Raw genomic sequence first — 15003 nt, forward strand, 5'->3', positions numbered from 1 at the left:
GATTTTTCCTCTCTGCTACACCATTTTGCTGTGGTGTATGAGCGCATGTGCCCTTCCTCTGAATGCCATGAGAAATCAAATAATTGATAAACTCCTTACATGTATATTCTCCCCCTCCATCCAAATGGATGGTCACAAGACGTTTTCCAATCTCTCTTTCTACCATAGCATGAAATTGCTTAAACTTTTCCAACACCTCAGACTTCTCTCACATGAAGTAAATCCAAGTCTTTCGTGAATAGTCATCTATGAATGAAACATAATATTTCAGCCCACTCACACTAGGTGCAGATGGCTTCCAAACATCGGTATGTATGAGCTCCAATACCCTGTGAACTCTCTTTGCATGATTTGCGTGCTTGCTTAGCAATCTGACAAGCATTGCATATACATAATGAAGCTGGAGCCTTTAACTTTGCAACACCTATGACAACACCTGAGTTTGGAAGACTTTTCAATCGCTGAAATATCATGTGCCCAATCCTCTTGTGCCACATCTCAATATCAGAAATTTCAGCATGTTGCATAGCTAAATTGTCTTGCCTATCCTTAGGCATGATGGCACACAACTTAAACATCCTTCCAGTTTTTTCTCCTCAAGCTACAATATGCATGTTATGTCGTGTGTCTAAAACTATACAACCATGCTTGTTGAAACGAACTTCAAAACCTCTCTCTGTCATTTGGCCAACTGAGACAAGATTTTTGGTAATGCTGGGCACATACATGACATCTCCAAGGGTCTGCTTAGCTCCACTGCTACTCTCTATGGGAACATTTCCTATGTGTGTGATCTCATGCTTACTATCATGTCCTGTATACACAAATGATGTTTGAGTCATAGGCTTCATACTCTCAAACCAATCCACATGCGGAGTCATGTGGTTGGATGCACCGGAATCCACATACCACTCATTAGTGCCCTTGTGCATAGCACTATATACATGTTCCATGGCCAACAAGTCTCCTCCTTGTGCTTGATGCTCTGATGCATAGTTACTTTGTGGAATTTTTTCTAAGCGTATGTCAGCTTGTTTCTTTCTACACTCATATGCATAGTGGCTTGCAATACCACAATAATTGCATGAGCCTAGTTTCCTCCCTGGATGAGCACCTCCACGGCCTCTTGTACTCCCCCTACCTCTAGCATATTCACCTCTATTGAGGTTGTAATGGGGCTGATTTCCTTGCTGAAATTGTTGATTTTGCTGCACATATTGTGGCTCTCCACCACGTCCTTGGCCTCTTCCATGACCCCGTGCATATCCTCTTCCTTTTCCTCTACCAACACCAATCACTAAGGCATGCTCTGACTTGTTGGATGTTGCACCACTTGTGCTAGCAACCACACCCTCTTTTATTAGCCTTGTTTCCTCACTGATGAGAAGTGGGATGAGATCATTAAATGATGGAATGTTCTCCCTGACATGTATACTAGTGACAAAAGACTGATAATCTCTTCCCAATCCATATAAGCATGCAGCTACAATATCATAATCATCAATTGTGACACCAATACTACCAAGCTGATCAACAATACCACGAATCTTCGAGACAGTCTTGAATACTTGCATTCTTGCACTCAACCTCATGCAATTCCTACTTGAGTTGCAATTTTCGAGCCTTAGTACTCGTTTCAAACAATTTGGCAATGGCATCCCAAGCATCCTTTGCCGTTTCTTATCTTGAATATGACCAAGAATAGAATCCTCAATAGTGATTGAAATATAGTGAATAGCTTGGTGTGTCTTCCTCTTCCAAGCTTTGACAGCTGCATTTGCATTATCTCCTGCAGGTCTTATTTCAGTACCATCCACAATATCCCACAAGTCCTTTCCAATTAGATAATTTTTTATGCGAAAACGCCAAGCTAGGTAGTTTTTTTTCCCAAGCTTCTCACCGGTAATAGCTGATGCATTCACAGATGCCTCACTTGCCATTTCAATGAAATCCACAAAACCTGCTGTATGTCACAACATATGCAGTCTTAAAAAAGTCGTCTCTGTTGTGGACTATACAGAGACCTGAAGAACTTCGAAAAATAGATGTGTAATGACATAAACTTGTAGATCTTGTTCTCCTCTTCGATTTGAGCACTAGAACTCCCCAAACGGACACCGTATGCAAAAGTTACGAGCAAAACAGTGAACTATTGTCAAGCTGTCTAGCGACGCCTCCTGTATCTTGATTCTGATGCTTCCAAATGGTCACAAAAGGTGAGCGACTTCCTCTCTTGGGCTGGATCTTCTCTTACACTCTGTTTTATACGGATAAATTCAAAGAACCCTACGTTTTTGAGGTAGGGCAAGTGATAATACTGCTTGCATACAGCTCTTCTTGTGCCTCAAGGGTTATGAGAGCACACAAAACACTCAATGAGCCTGTGGTGAGGTAGATTTGAAGTTCTGGAGTCTTCCGCAAATAGAATCTTTAAGATTTTGATAGAATCCACAAATATTTCAGTGAATCTCATCTCACCTTGGGTCTAAACACGTGGCACATTGGCAACCCACGTATATACAATCTTACCCATTCTTAGGGTCTGGTCATAATTGTGACATGTGGCACCCTATCCTACCACATCAACAATAGGGCACAATGCTAGATCATCAGTTGTTGACATAGTGCCATTCCAGCACAACAACCATATCTCAAGTGCCACATCATATTATTTGACACATCATCATTAACCAGTCAACCTACCATGTCAGCACACTGATTGAGCTACCACATCACCTACACCATGTTAGCACACCACATCAGATTACCATGTTAGCATGCCATGTCAGCACTCCACATCAACAGCCATGTAATCATTTGAAGTTGAAAGTCTCCCGCCACCACCGTCAATCCCAGAACCCAAGCATGCTACACAAACACAATAAGATGCCAGAGGAACACAACAGTCTAATCGGGAGAGTCAAGCAGCTAGAACAAGTAAAACAGTAAAGGCCTACCTGGATGACACATTGTTGCATGACTCTGTGGTTTGGTTTAGAACTCATGGATTAGTGGGTTTTTTGCCTGGGGTTGTCAAACTTCTTCTCACTAATGCTACAACCAAGGTTAATGTCAATGCGAAGATGAGTGACTCCTTTTTTATGAAGAGATCATTCAGACAAGGGTGTCCCTTAGCTCCTCTTTTGTTTGCTATAGTAGCAGATTCCCTTGGGTGGCTCCTTAGAAGTCAAATACAAGAGGGAAGCATTGAAGGTATTGAATTGATGAATGGTAAACAACTGGTCTGTCACAGTATTTGCTGATGACACCACCTTGACCCCTAGAAATACTGATCAAGATGTTAGGTTTGTGATGGATTGTGTGATGGATTGCCTTGAGGTTTTTTGTCAAGCCGCAAGATCCTTTATCAAAACCACTCCAAAACAGGGTATGACACTCTTAGTGGCAAGGGTCACGGGATTCTCCAACAGCTAGGGTGCCTCAAAATACAAAAAGGGACAATTTTCAGACTTTTGGGCATTCTAATGGGATTTGAGGTCACAATGAAGCAGAGGTGGAATTGGGTACTAGATAGATTTCAAAAGAAGCTAGAAAAATGGAGAAACTTCCGAGCAGATTTGGCTAGAAGAAAATTGGTTCTTAACCACTGCCTTTACCCCATTGGTATTTTTTATATTTCCTATTGGTCTCCTTCCAAAACAGGTCTTGATAGATTCATCAGATTGTGCAGATCATTCTTATGGGGAGGGAACATCAATATATGTAAAGTAAGGTGGGACTATTGTATCAAGCCTAAGGAAGAAGGGGGACTAGGGGTGATAGACATCTTTTCTGCTACCAAAAAGGTTTTTGCTACATGGATTATCAAAGCTTTGTTACATCCAGATGATGATTGGGCTCAGCTATAACTAATGAGAAACATGAGACACATTAGACCGTGCAAGGCTCCAAGTTGGAAGAATTATCCTTTTACCTCTGCTTTCTTTAACCTTGAACCCTGTGAGACCAAGGGGAGTCTCCTTTGGAAGTATATCTGGGTGCATTTGAAGAAATAAACGCTTTCCTACAATTCTATGGCAAAGGAGCATTTATGGCCATTGACTCAGTTTGGGTGTCTTTAATATTCAGAAGCTGTACTTTGACAGATGAACAGTTTACAATGGCAGCCATCTTATTCAAGAAGGGTATCCAATCTTGGGGTTATCTATGGAATAAATAACTTTTCAAATGGAAGACATGGCATGAAATCAAAAGGGAATTTTCCCTAACTAACCAACATTAGGGACTGGTCATGGAGAGATTGGACCTATGGAAGGGAGAGATTAGTTGGAAGGGACGTTCAGTCCTTTGCCTACACAGAGAATTCAGCTGGGTAGGGTGCTCCTCTTTACTGCCTATACCAACACCTACTGCAGACATGGAGGATCTACTTAGAACCCTCAATGATAGATGGAAACTGAAAGATAATAGATCAAAATGGTATGCCAGGTTCCATAGAATTTGGGCTAGGAATGTGCCTGACAAAATGTCTTGCCTTGCTTGGCTTATTCTTCACAAAGTAGTGTGGTCTAATTCTAGAGGACTCAAAATTAGTAAGGGAGATGGCAAGTGTATGAGATGCCTAGACTTTGTGGAGGATGTTTTTCACTTATTTGTTGCTTGCCCTCGTGCCATAAGAGTTTGGAAGTTTATTCAGATTGAGTGTGGAGAACTTGTAAATTGGAAAGCTATCTTACTAGATGATGCACGCAAAGTAAGGCATGAGCCTTGGTTCCAAATGAGGGCCCATGCTCTATGGTTCATATGGGTCTCTAGAAATAATTTTCAATTTAATTATAAAGATTTATGTATTGATGCTCTGTTTGCTTCATGGTGGGACAGGAAAAGAGAAGACTTGACTTCTTCATTAGTGCCTACAACCTGAAACATCAGAGGTTAAATGCAGACATTTCTAGACATAAATGTCATTGTTTTATCTTAGATGAACATTTCAAGCTACCCAATTTCTTGAAGAGGAAAGCATCATCAGCAGGTTCTCCCAATCAGATACCCTCTTCTCCTCCAGAACCCTCCCCACAATCTTTTGATGGTCCCCTTCAAGCTCCCTCTAATTTGGCTGGTTCCTCACCCAAGGTTCCTTCATTACTGTTGATGCAGGTGCGCAAAGCCCTCTTGTTGTTGGTACTAGTTCTTAGAGCTTCTTCACCCCCTCATCTACCTCTACTGATGCTGCTTATCTGCAGTTCCCCTCAGATGCTGCCGGCCCTTCTCTCTATTCTCTTGTGGTTAGCCTCTTCAACCAATGGATGTGAACACTTCACATCAACTACCTTTTGCTTCTTCTAGATCCTACACTCAAGTTCCTTGTGCTAGTGTCTCTACTCAACTACCCTCTACCCTTTCTCATCAGATTCAGGGACTTGCCGTGGTTCCACATCTAAGAAGCTCCTCTCAGTCTTTTTTGAGGACTTTACTTTCTATGTTTTTGCTTCTATGGAAGTGCTTATGTGATTAGCACTGCTAGTATATATGAACTCTGATGATGCACAAAATATTATAAAATAATAATATCACATTCTTTTTCTGGCCAAAATAAAATAAAATAAAAAATAATTGGGCCGTAGAAGTACAAGCAATCACAGGACTTAAAGCGAGCATCATCCAATAAATTGAAAACAGGTTAGGCTCATGAACTGCGATTCATCATTCTTTGCAACACTTGGGACAAGCTCTTGGGTGTACATTCCACTTGTGGTCCTTCTGTGATGGCACATATTTCAAATTTCTTGATGTAGGCAACAATTACAACAATCATTAGCATGCACATCTACTTGATGAGAGTTCCACACTTGCAACCATAAGCCCTCTCTTCCGGAAGAAAGAGAAAAGACCATATATGTCATGGGATGCCACCCATGAACAACAATTGCTAGGTTTGCTCCAATTGTATACAAACCTCACTACAAGGTAAATTGCAAATTTATATAAAAAACATATCCCAATACAACATACCCCCTTACATCCATCATGCAGAAGATATATAAAATTAAAAAAATCATACCCCCTTACATCCATCATGCAGAAGATATATAAAATTAAAAAAATCATAACCAAGAAGGAAATACTGCATAGGATTCAAATCCACAACACCACCACATGTTTCCCCAACTAATAGGGCCTTAGAAACTAGAGCCAACGACATGTACACACTACATACGAGAAAGCAAAAGAACCATGTACAACATACATGAGACACATTGAGAATACACAAGAAAGCAAAAGAACCGTGTAGAACAATTACGTGAGACACATCGAGGACACCCCTAAATACGCTTGCATTTCTTATGACTACTTGACTTTCCGCTCCAAATTGAGGAGGATGACAACAATGATGCAGAGTTTGGAGAACAAAGGCATGGGCACATAGACCATCGACCCAGGAACAAAGTGTCTATGTGGAAGGTGTTGGAGCAACTTAAGAAACAACATTTTTTTAGAACAACATGCCTTTGGCACCAAAGACAAGGTACACATCATCATTAAATGGAGTTGAGTTACGTCTCATCTCAATACGAATACCCTTTGCACAGATACAAAAACTAACCTACGAAAGCCAATATGGTGTGAACAGTAATGTGATAAACATCTTCGCAGATGTTGACTAGGATAGAAGGTTCCCCACACCTATAGAAAACCTATTCTTTAAGACGATGAAAGTCCTTATCAAGCAAGTATTGTCATCATCTTGGGTTAGCATGTGAAAGGGCCAACTAAGAGTACAGACAACCCACTAAACAAGAAAACATCCGAAGCTGATCAAGTTCAAAAGCTCATTTGTGTGGTGATCATGTGACAACATCACAATACTACGTTCACAGATTCCAAGCAATTAAACATGTGTTGAAGCAGGACCCGTCGAACACCCTTGAAAAACTCACAGACTTATTCTTTGTCTCACAGAGTTCTAAAACCGAGGGAGCCAACATGGTAATGGGCTACTATGGATAGAAGGTACACCAATGTACAATACATCATTGTGCAAGGAGATTGAGGAGTTCGTGGCCGAATACATCAGACTATACACTATGACTCCCTCTACCAGAGGACCTGCAAACCCACAAGCATAGGAAGACATGCCATAAAAAGAAAACAAGTTGCCGCTTTGGGTTTCCACATCCTCCTATGCGAATGATGAAACTATTACTTCCACTGGATAAAGACCTAATAACCTCACATGTCAAACCAAATTGGAAACACATCTCATCCACACTCTCAAAAGACTCAACAATTCTCATTGACTTTGACAATGTCCTTCACACACTGCACATAACTGAAGCCCGAATACATCATTGTCTTGCATTCAACAATCACACAACCAACACTGTTTCTTAGGAGAAAGCCAATTGACATGTACACAAACAATTTCAACCTGACTCTTTCAACACTATGGGGAGCAAATACTGACATCCAATTCATCTTGAGCCCGCATGGCGCTGCAACATACTACACTTTGTACATGACAAAGATCAATAAAGCAACAATGGTGGTTGTCAAAGCTACATTCAATGAATGCATGCAAACCAATGCCCTTGCCAATGAACATGTACATAGAATAAAAAATGCAATCTTAAACACATAACATATAAGTTCACAACAAGCCGTGTTTTGTCTTTGTCATTACCCCTCACAAGTACCTCCCAGGACTTCTACTACATTATACAAGCCCATATGAACAAAGCACATTTCTACTGAAACGCCGAGCACAACTAGAGAAGATGGACCCCCAGAGTGACGACATCCTCTTTGCAGATATCATAAGTAAGTATTGAATGCGAGAACATCATCTCAGTGACATATGCCTTGCAACATATCATAGTGAAAGCATTGTAACTAGCACACATACCAAGAAGAGAAAGCGATTGAAAAATAATACATTTTAATAACTACAGCAACACAAAGGACCCTGAGAACCACTTTAGGGAGCTCTGCCTTTTGTACTTTCCATTCATCAAAGACGAACACATGTTAAACAATGACATACCGAGATCGCACGACATGTAGAATGAACACAAACAAACAATCGAGAACAACCAAAACAAATTCAATATAATTTTAGAATTAACAACAAGAACTCCACCCCTAATAACATGCACATCTTCCTCCAAAAGTAACATAAACTCACAAGCATCACAATACAAATTTGACCTTCAAATCGAGGTTAACACTACACGACTAATGAGCCGAATACTTTACAATATGAACTTTGCATACACCATCCAGCCTAATGATGAGTACTTTGCCATGATAAGAAAATTGAACTCAGAGCAACACACCATACTAGAAGATGTAACCGTCAAAACGCATATGCCTCTTCCTAATAAGAAATGCTGGAATAGGAAAAACATTCACACTATTACTCTTAGTACAAGGACTACTACGGCATTACTCTCACACAACAAAAACACGAGCGTAGATTCTCCTAGAGCTCTTATGATGGCATACACGGGGAAAGCAACACGGCATGTAGAAGGAACAACCATACATACAAGACTTCATCTACCTCTACTAACATCATCTTATAAAGCATTAACAGGCAAGAAACTACAAGCACTATCAAGCGTTTACAAAAATATTGAACTGGTGGTACTTGATGAAGTCTCCCTCATAGGCCACAACACTTTTGTGGCAACTAACCTGTGCTTAAGAGAGATAGAACAAAACCATTTAGAGCCATTTGGCGGTGTTGATGTCATTCTTTGTGGAGATCTTTGCTAAGCAAGGCCAACAAAAGACTGCAGCAAAATAATCCAAGCACCAACAGATCAAAAATGCACAGGAGGTTTACACATAAAGCTATGACTAAAACCAAGAATGATAGTAGAAGTATGCTTAGTTAATCTAGACATAGCAGCTGGGCTGGTGAATGGAGCAGATGGAATCTTCAGGGACTCGGAACCCAAAAACCCCCAGCTATCGTGTGGATTGAATTCACAACCAAGAATAGAGGAACACAAGCTCAATTAAAGGGCTCCTAAATTTACTATGAAGCAACACCTCGACACTGGACTCCTATCATGCAAATTTCGTAAGTAGGCAAGAACGCACTTAACACCATTTGCCGATGCCAATTCCCAATACAACCAACCTTAGCGAGAACAATTCATTGTGCACAAGGACTAACCATGGACTCACTCGCATTCGATCTGACATACATAAAGGCACATGGGCTTCTTTATACAACCCTTTCATGAGTACGCGAACCAGATAATCTTTACATTCTACAACCACTTGAACTAAAAAACGTCAAAGTGGAAAGAGATTGAATGCTTAAGAACTTCATGGTCATGGACCATACAACAAGTTGACTTTGCTACGCAACAATTAAACACAAACAGCTCATAAACACAAGGGCCTTTTCACGACATAAAGAAGACATTATATCATGCAAAGGTCTGCGAGCATAAAAATAGTTTGCTTGCAAGAGACAACAAAATACTATACCATGAAGGGCTAGGCATTTCCACATCCTATAAAGCAAATCTACAACTACTCCAGGCTAACTATATATACACTCCTTACAACATTCACCTCAGAACCCCTAGAAAGGCTATCAATCATCAACGTCTACAACTCACCAAAAGAAAATATAAATGCCCTTCTTCACTCCATTGACAAACAACTCAAGCAAATACAAAGATAACAACCACTTACATGATTGGCATCGACTACAACACTAATAACAGTTAAATCAAAACTTCTACAATTTATGAATAATATGAAAATGCAACAAATAATATTTACACCAACCACTATCCATGGATCAACCTTAGACCACATATGGACAAACACAACATCAGTGGTTCTAACTATATTTATTGGTCCCTTTTGTACACTACAATTCCCCTGAATAATACAACATGAAAGAGGCCTTTTGAATATAATTCAACTTGTTTGCTAGAAGAATCCAATAAATGGGCTGTTCAAAATTTTTATGCATGTTTGGGTGGGCACTCTATGTGTAAAGGCTCTACCCAACCATAACAAACTGCCATCCCATTTGGGCAACTCTAAGGACCCATGGTAGTAGCTGATGACCAGCGGCGGGCAGTGTGAACCAATATACGAGGTGGCCATCCTCCAATTCTATTTGCTTCTCGGGGGCCAGACCGGTGGTGTGAAGCGAGCCTAAGCGACCACATTTGAATAACAAGTTCCCATTCCCATCTTATATCATCCTATTTCCTCCCATGTTCGTGTGGCAAATGTGCCCTTGAAGAGGTTTCCTGCATGCTGGGAAATCATCACCACTTCTCCTCAAGGACTGCAAGCAAGGTGAGAGCTCTTCCTTTTTCCTGTGTTTTGCATTTGATATATGTTTACGCAAGCGCTAGCGAGAGAGAGATAGTTGAACAATTGAGCTAGCGTCTGAAACAGACTGAGAAAAATGCGATAGTTAGGGAAGTGGAAGGAACAGCTAAAGAAGCCTGTGAGGATCGTAATAGTCTCAGGTCAGACATCGGGAAGGCTTCTCAATCCACGAGGAAATGACTGAAAGGAATGCAAATATAGAAAGGGAAACTATCCTCTTCGATCGCAGCTGGCTGAATGGCGGCAGGCATAGGTTGCTCAGGTCTCGGGGCGCTCTGTATCTACGTTCATATGAGAGAGAGAGAGAGAGAGAGAGAGAGAGAGAGAGATGGCTGGGACGTGACATGATTCCAGAGGGGTTCTTCTTTTGCGCGAGAGAGAGAGATGGCTGGGACGTACATGATTCCAGAGGGGCTCTTCTTTTGCATTGTTTGGGTTTTACTTTTGTATTGTTTGGGAAGCTAGCTCGCATTAAGGTGGGGGGTGTGATTTTTCTTTAGCTGTTATACTTGGTGAGTTCTCATTGCATTGCTCAACACCTTCAACCCGTTTAAACTGCTATACAGCTCGACATGTGGACGACTTTGTCAATGGGAACCTTCTGCTAAATTAGTGGTTGCAGAAGCTTGAATGCTTGGGACTCGTCGTGTGGCATAAGTATTCACATTTTGCCATTTCAAGATGTATCGGAGGATGCTGGGACGTCAGTGTGCGCGACTCTTTGTCAGCAGGTCATGGACGGGTGATGGTTCTTTAGTTGCAAAGCTGGTAAGCATGGTTAAGAACAAGCCTTCTATTTCAGCGAGAGAAAGAAGAAAAAGAGAAGAAGAAGAATAAAAGGAGCAATTTTTGACATCACAAAGGCATCGCCGGCTCGCGCAGAGAGAGAGAGAGAGAGAGAGAGAGAGAGAGAGAGAGAGAGAGAGAGAGAGCTATTATAGAATTTACTGCATATCTCCATAAGGAGGCTCCAAAGAAGAGAGGCAGTTTTATCTTGCTTGCCATGTGGTTGGAACGACAGGCCATGGACGGAATACAAAAGAACCATAACCAAATGAAGGAAAGGGGAACGAATCATGGGATGCAAGCAATTGACATGTAAAAACAGCATGAATTACTACAATGCTGTAACGCCGAAAGATATAAACATAATGAGATCACAAATCTTCTCTCTCTTTCTCTCTCTTTCTAACACAGAGAGTGCAGATTCTGCAGCTAGGAGCTTCCACATCACGGGAGCTCAGCTGAATCATGTCTTAAATAATGCAAATATCTTCACGTAGGAAAGCTGAACTTGCCTAGCTTATGGTTGGGCAACCACTGGTGGTATTTATTAGTTTGTATGAAGTTCTAGAACTTCTTAAATAAGTGTTTTAGGCCAACGTGGCAACAAATTGATGAAGCATAAAGAATTTGTCAAAATTTCAAAGGAGGTAAGATTGTGCTCTTCTTCAGGGTGAATGGAAATTTGTATTCGTTTGGAACTAACTTTATTGTTACAGAGGCTTGCTGAAAGTAGGAGGAGAAAAATACAGGGTATTGGAGGTTGAAGTGTTCTGTGTGAAGTGTGGCCTGAAAGGCCAGGAAACAGTTGCAAAGAGGTTTGCATGTGTAAGCTATGACAGATGTTGATCTGTACATGGTGATTTATCAAGTTCCTGTTGATGGGGAAAAAGAACAAGGTGCACATCGTGCTAGAAGATTTTGGTTTTTGAGAAGACAAGAAGCAATGAAGGAAAAGTAGGCAAAATTCATTAGACAAAGATATATCTCCCTTTCCCTTGCATCTCTTTTCTGCGTAGATGCTTCTGGCATACTGTAGTTTGTATAGGCATATGCTACATGGCCAAATGAGACGCTAGATTGGTCCATCAGCTTAGTAGTGCTCAGACAATGGCTAACTTGGCTATTGACTCCAAGCACAATGCATGTTGTATAGGTGCCCTCAATGCGTTGTAAATACAGCTATATCTAAGCTAAATCTGTTGTGTAGGTGCCCTCAATGCGTGGGACAGCATGGTGTAAGGTATGTGGTTGCATGTAGCATTGCAATGCATGAGATGTCAATTTGGAATTTGTGTCATTGAGGAATGTCACATTATGCTGGGCCAGTATGTAATGGAAGTTATGGGCATTGTCCCTCTTGTTATAAAATGTAAAAACTATATTAATGATTACAAACACGTAGCAAAGTGCAACCGGCAGTGTTCCCGTGCATTTAAAGTAACGAGTGTTCATGTTTCCTGATTTCATGCTGTTCAGTCATGTAATGTAGCACATGGTGTGATATGCTGCTATGAAACTGGGAGTTTTCTGTGTCAAAGGGATGATGTAGCATTGTAGGTTTAATTGGCAACTAAGGAGAGGATGGTCAGAGAAAGTTTACCCAGGTTGGTCTTGCCTAATTCATGATCACAAGTTGGGACCTATATAATGCAGGAGTCAACGCATAGCTGAGGGAGTGCACTTGTCTTGAAGTGCCTCTGGTGTTTTTGATATTGCCATCAGGATATGGCTATTGTGATGATATGTTCCAGGGGTGCAGCAACCATGTGCAGCAAATGGAGGGCTTTATCTTAGAGCAAATACTGACAAAGGAAGTTTTTAGAGGATGAGTTTGGGCATGCACCTGGATTCATCTAGATCTATAAATGAAATCGTATAGACTTCACAAGCAGTTGTAGCTTGAATGAAGAGTTTTTGGACTACTTTTTGATTAGCCTTCTCCTTTAGTGCTAGCCTTCGTCATGGCTGAGTCTGCCCTTCACCTCCGGAGTGCCGACAGAAACTCAGCATGAAGACTTTGTATAAATGGATGCTCAAGTATGTGTGGGTGTGTGGATTTGTATGCATGAGAGCATATTTTTATACTATGGTCTACACCCACTGTTGGGCGCTGATGATGTCAGTGGGGATGTCATAGTAGCTAGTCCCTGCTATGCATGATGGAGTTTATGGTTTTCAACCTTATGAGTGACTATCATGAGATTGAAACTGCACTATGTTTTGTTTTTAGAGGATCTGTTTGGGAATGTTCCTGGATTGATCTAGGTATACACTGACAAAGGAAGTGTGCAGAGATAGTCTGTTTGGTTGGTGTACGCTGGGGCCTGGTCTGGCAGCAAGCTATTGCCTGTGGTTTCCAGTAGGCCATTGCAACGTTAGTAGAATGTAGTTGTACATTCTTTGTTAATGCTGTGAATTGCGCTTGCTTTTGCTGCATTAGAGATGGCATGTCTTAGCATGGCTTGTATTTAGGCGAGGAAGCTACAAGGTTTGTTACTAACATTATGATGGAAGGAGTGTTGCGACGTTTATGACGAGGGAATAACTGATGGATGGATTCCATCCGGTATTCCAATGAAATGACTTCTTCATTAGACAAAAGCTGAGCCTTTTAATGAGCTGTACCGCCCTGTGTGCTCCATGTGCTGCTTAGACAGTAGATATTGTTGATCTCCTTCACAAGTATATCTATTCTGGGTGCATGTGTAGGCTGCATGCACCTACATGCCTGCCTGTGTGGTAAGAATACCTGATCAAGTATTACTAATACATGCCCAGCTACATGCTTACGCATGCATGCATCCACCTGCACACGGTAAGAATACCTGATCAAGGATTTCTACTACATGCACGCTTGAAGGTGTGGACGCACCTGTGTGCCTGCCTGTGCATTGAAATATAATCTTCCGTGTGTGTCAGCATGCAGCAGCAATAAACAAATTAAAGAATCTAGATTGAGCTTCCGCCATAGCTTACACTTCTCAACAAACCCAATTCTCTCCCTTTAAGCAGATATATCATATAAATACTTCTTAAGTTCACAGAGTACCAACAGGGATTTAGCAATGCCACGTGGACAAGGAAAGGGACTTCCATAAAGGCAGGCCTAGGATTGTATGAAGGGCTGCCTCATGGGCAGCATACAAGCTGCCATGTGGGCGGCATAGACAGCATGGAGAGCTGTCAGATGAATGTGACTGAGTCAGCACCAGCCTGGAGCAGAGGATTCACTGCAAGGAGAGCAAGGCTGGGCTGTCAGGGCATGCCAGATGGCTGGAGCAGGTCTGCAAACACCAGATGTCTGCACAGGAGAAACGCATAGCAGACAGTGTAGCTTGGAGCTGTTTGGCAGGTTGGGGCAGGCCAGAAATGAGCAGCGGACAGGTACCTGGCACGGGGCTGCCATGTGGCACAAGGTGCCCTGATTGGGCATACTTTCATCTTCAGAGCTGGGTCGGCCAGTCTGCAGACTGGTCGGGCAGATTCTAGGGCATTCCATATTCACTTTGCAGGGTCTCTGGTTCCTTAGTTTGGTCTGCCAAGACAGCAGCGGGAAGGACTAGAATCAAGGGAGACTTGTGACTCAACAAGGAGGTCAAGGATCAAGCAACAAACTCTGCCTTACGATTGGCTGTCCACTGGATCAGCAAGAAGGCGTGTTTGAGGGGCATCACTACACAGCCCATTGAAGCTTGAGGGGAGTGCACAGGCTTAGCATGTTTTGAAGGTGTGGAGGAGGTAGGAGAACAGTCTTGGAGTCACAAAGGTCCATATATAGGCAGCATCCTGCTGCTAAATGGTGCCATTCTGTTCACACCTTTAGTACATGGTTTTGGTCCATCTTTGGGGCAATACATGGTACTGTTTCTAATTTCTATTTGAGCATAG

At 41.8% G+C, this 15003-nt stretch overlaps 1 protein-coding gene across 3 annotated transcripts in view; it reads left to right on the forward strand.

Moving 5' to 3' along the window:
• Positions 1-10095: 10095 nt before the first annotated feature.
• The window catches only part of LOC147893624 (Ribosomal protein L4/L1 family), an 84587-nt gene continuing 79679 nt past the window's right edge, over positions 10096-15003 (forward strand). Inside the window, exons 1-2 of one of the 3 annotated variants that reach the window (XM_087385822.1) lie at positions 10096-10293; positions 10952-11097. In XM_087385822.1, the coding sequence (XP_087241948.1) occupies positions 11011-11097 (87 nt within the window). In that variant the 5' untranslated portion in view covers positions 10096-10293; positions 10952-11010. Of the gene's footprint in view, positions 10294-10344; positions 10470-10895; positions 11098-15003 lie in introns of those variants that run through there. The other 2 variants (XM_087385820.1, XM_087385821.1) reach the window with 2 other exon arrangements.

This window comes from Dipteris shenzhenensis, chromosome 15 (genome assembly GCF_047967505.1).
Source record: "Dipteris shenzhenensis isolate YYH24624 ecotype China chromosome 15, Dip_SZ_1.0, whole genome shotgun sequence".
NCBI classification, from domain to species: Eukaryota; Viridiplantae; Streptophyta; class Polypodiopsida; order Gleicheniales; family Dipteridaceae; genus Dipteris; species Dipteris shenzhenensis.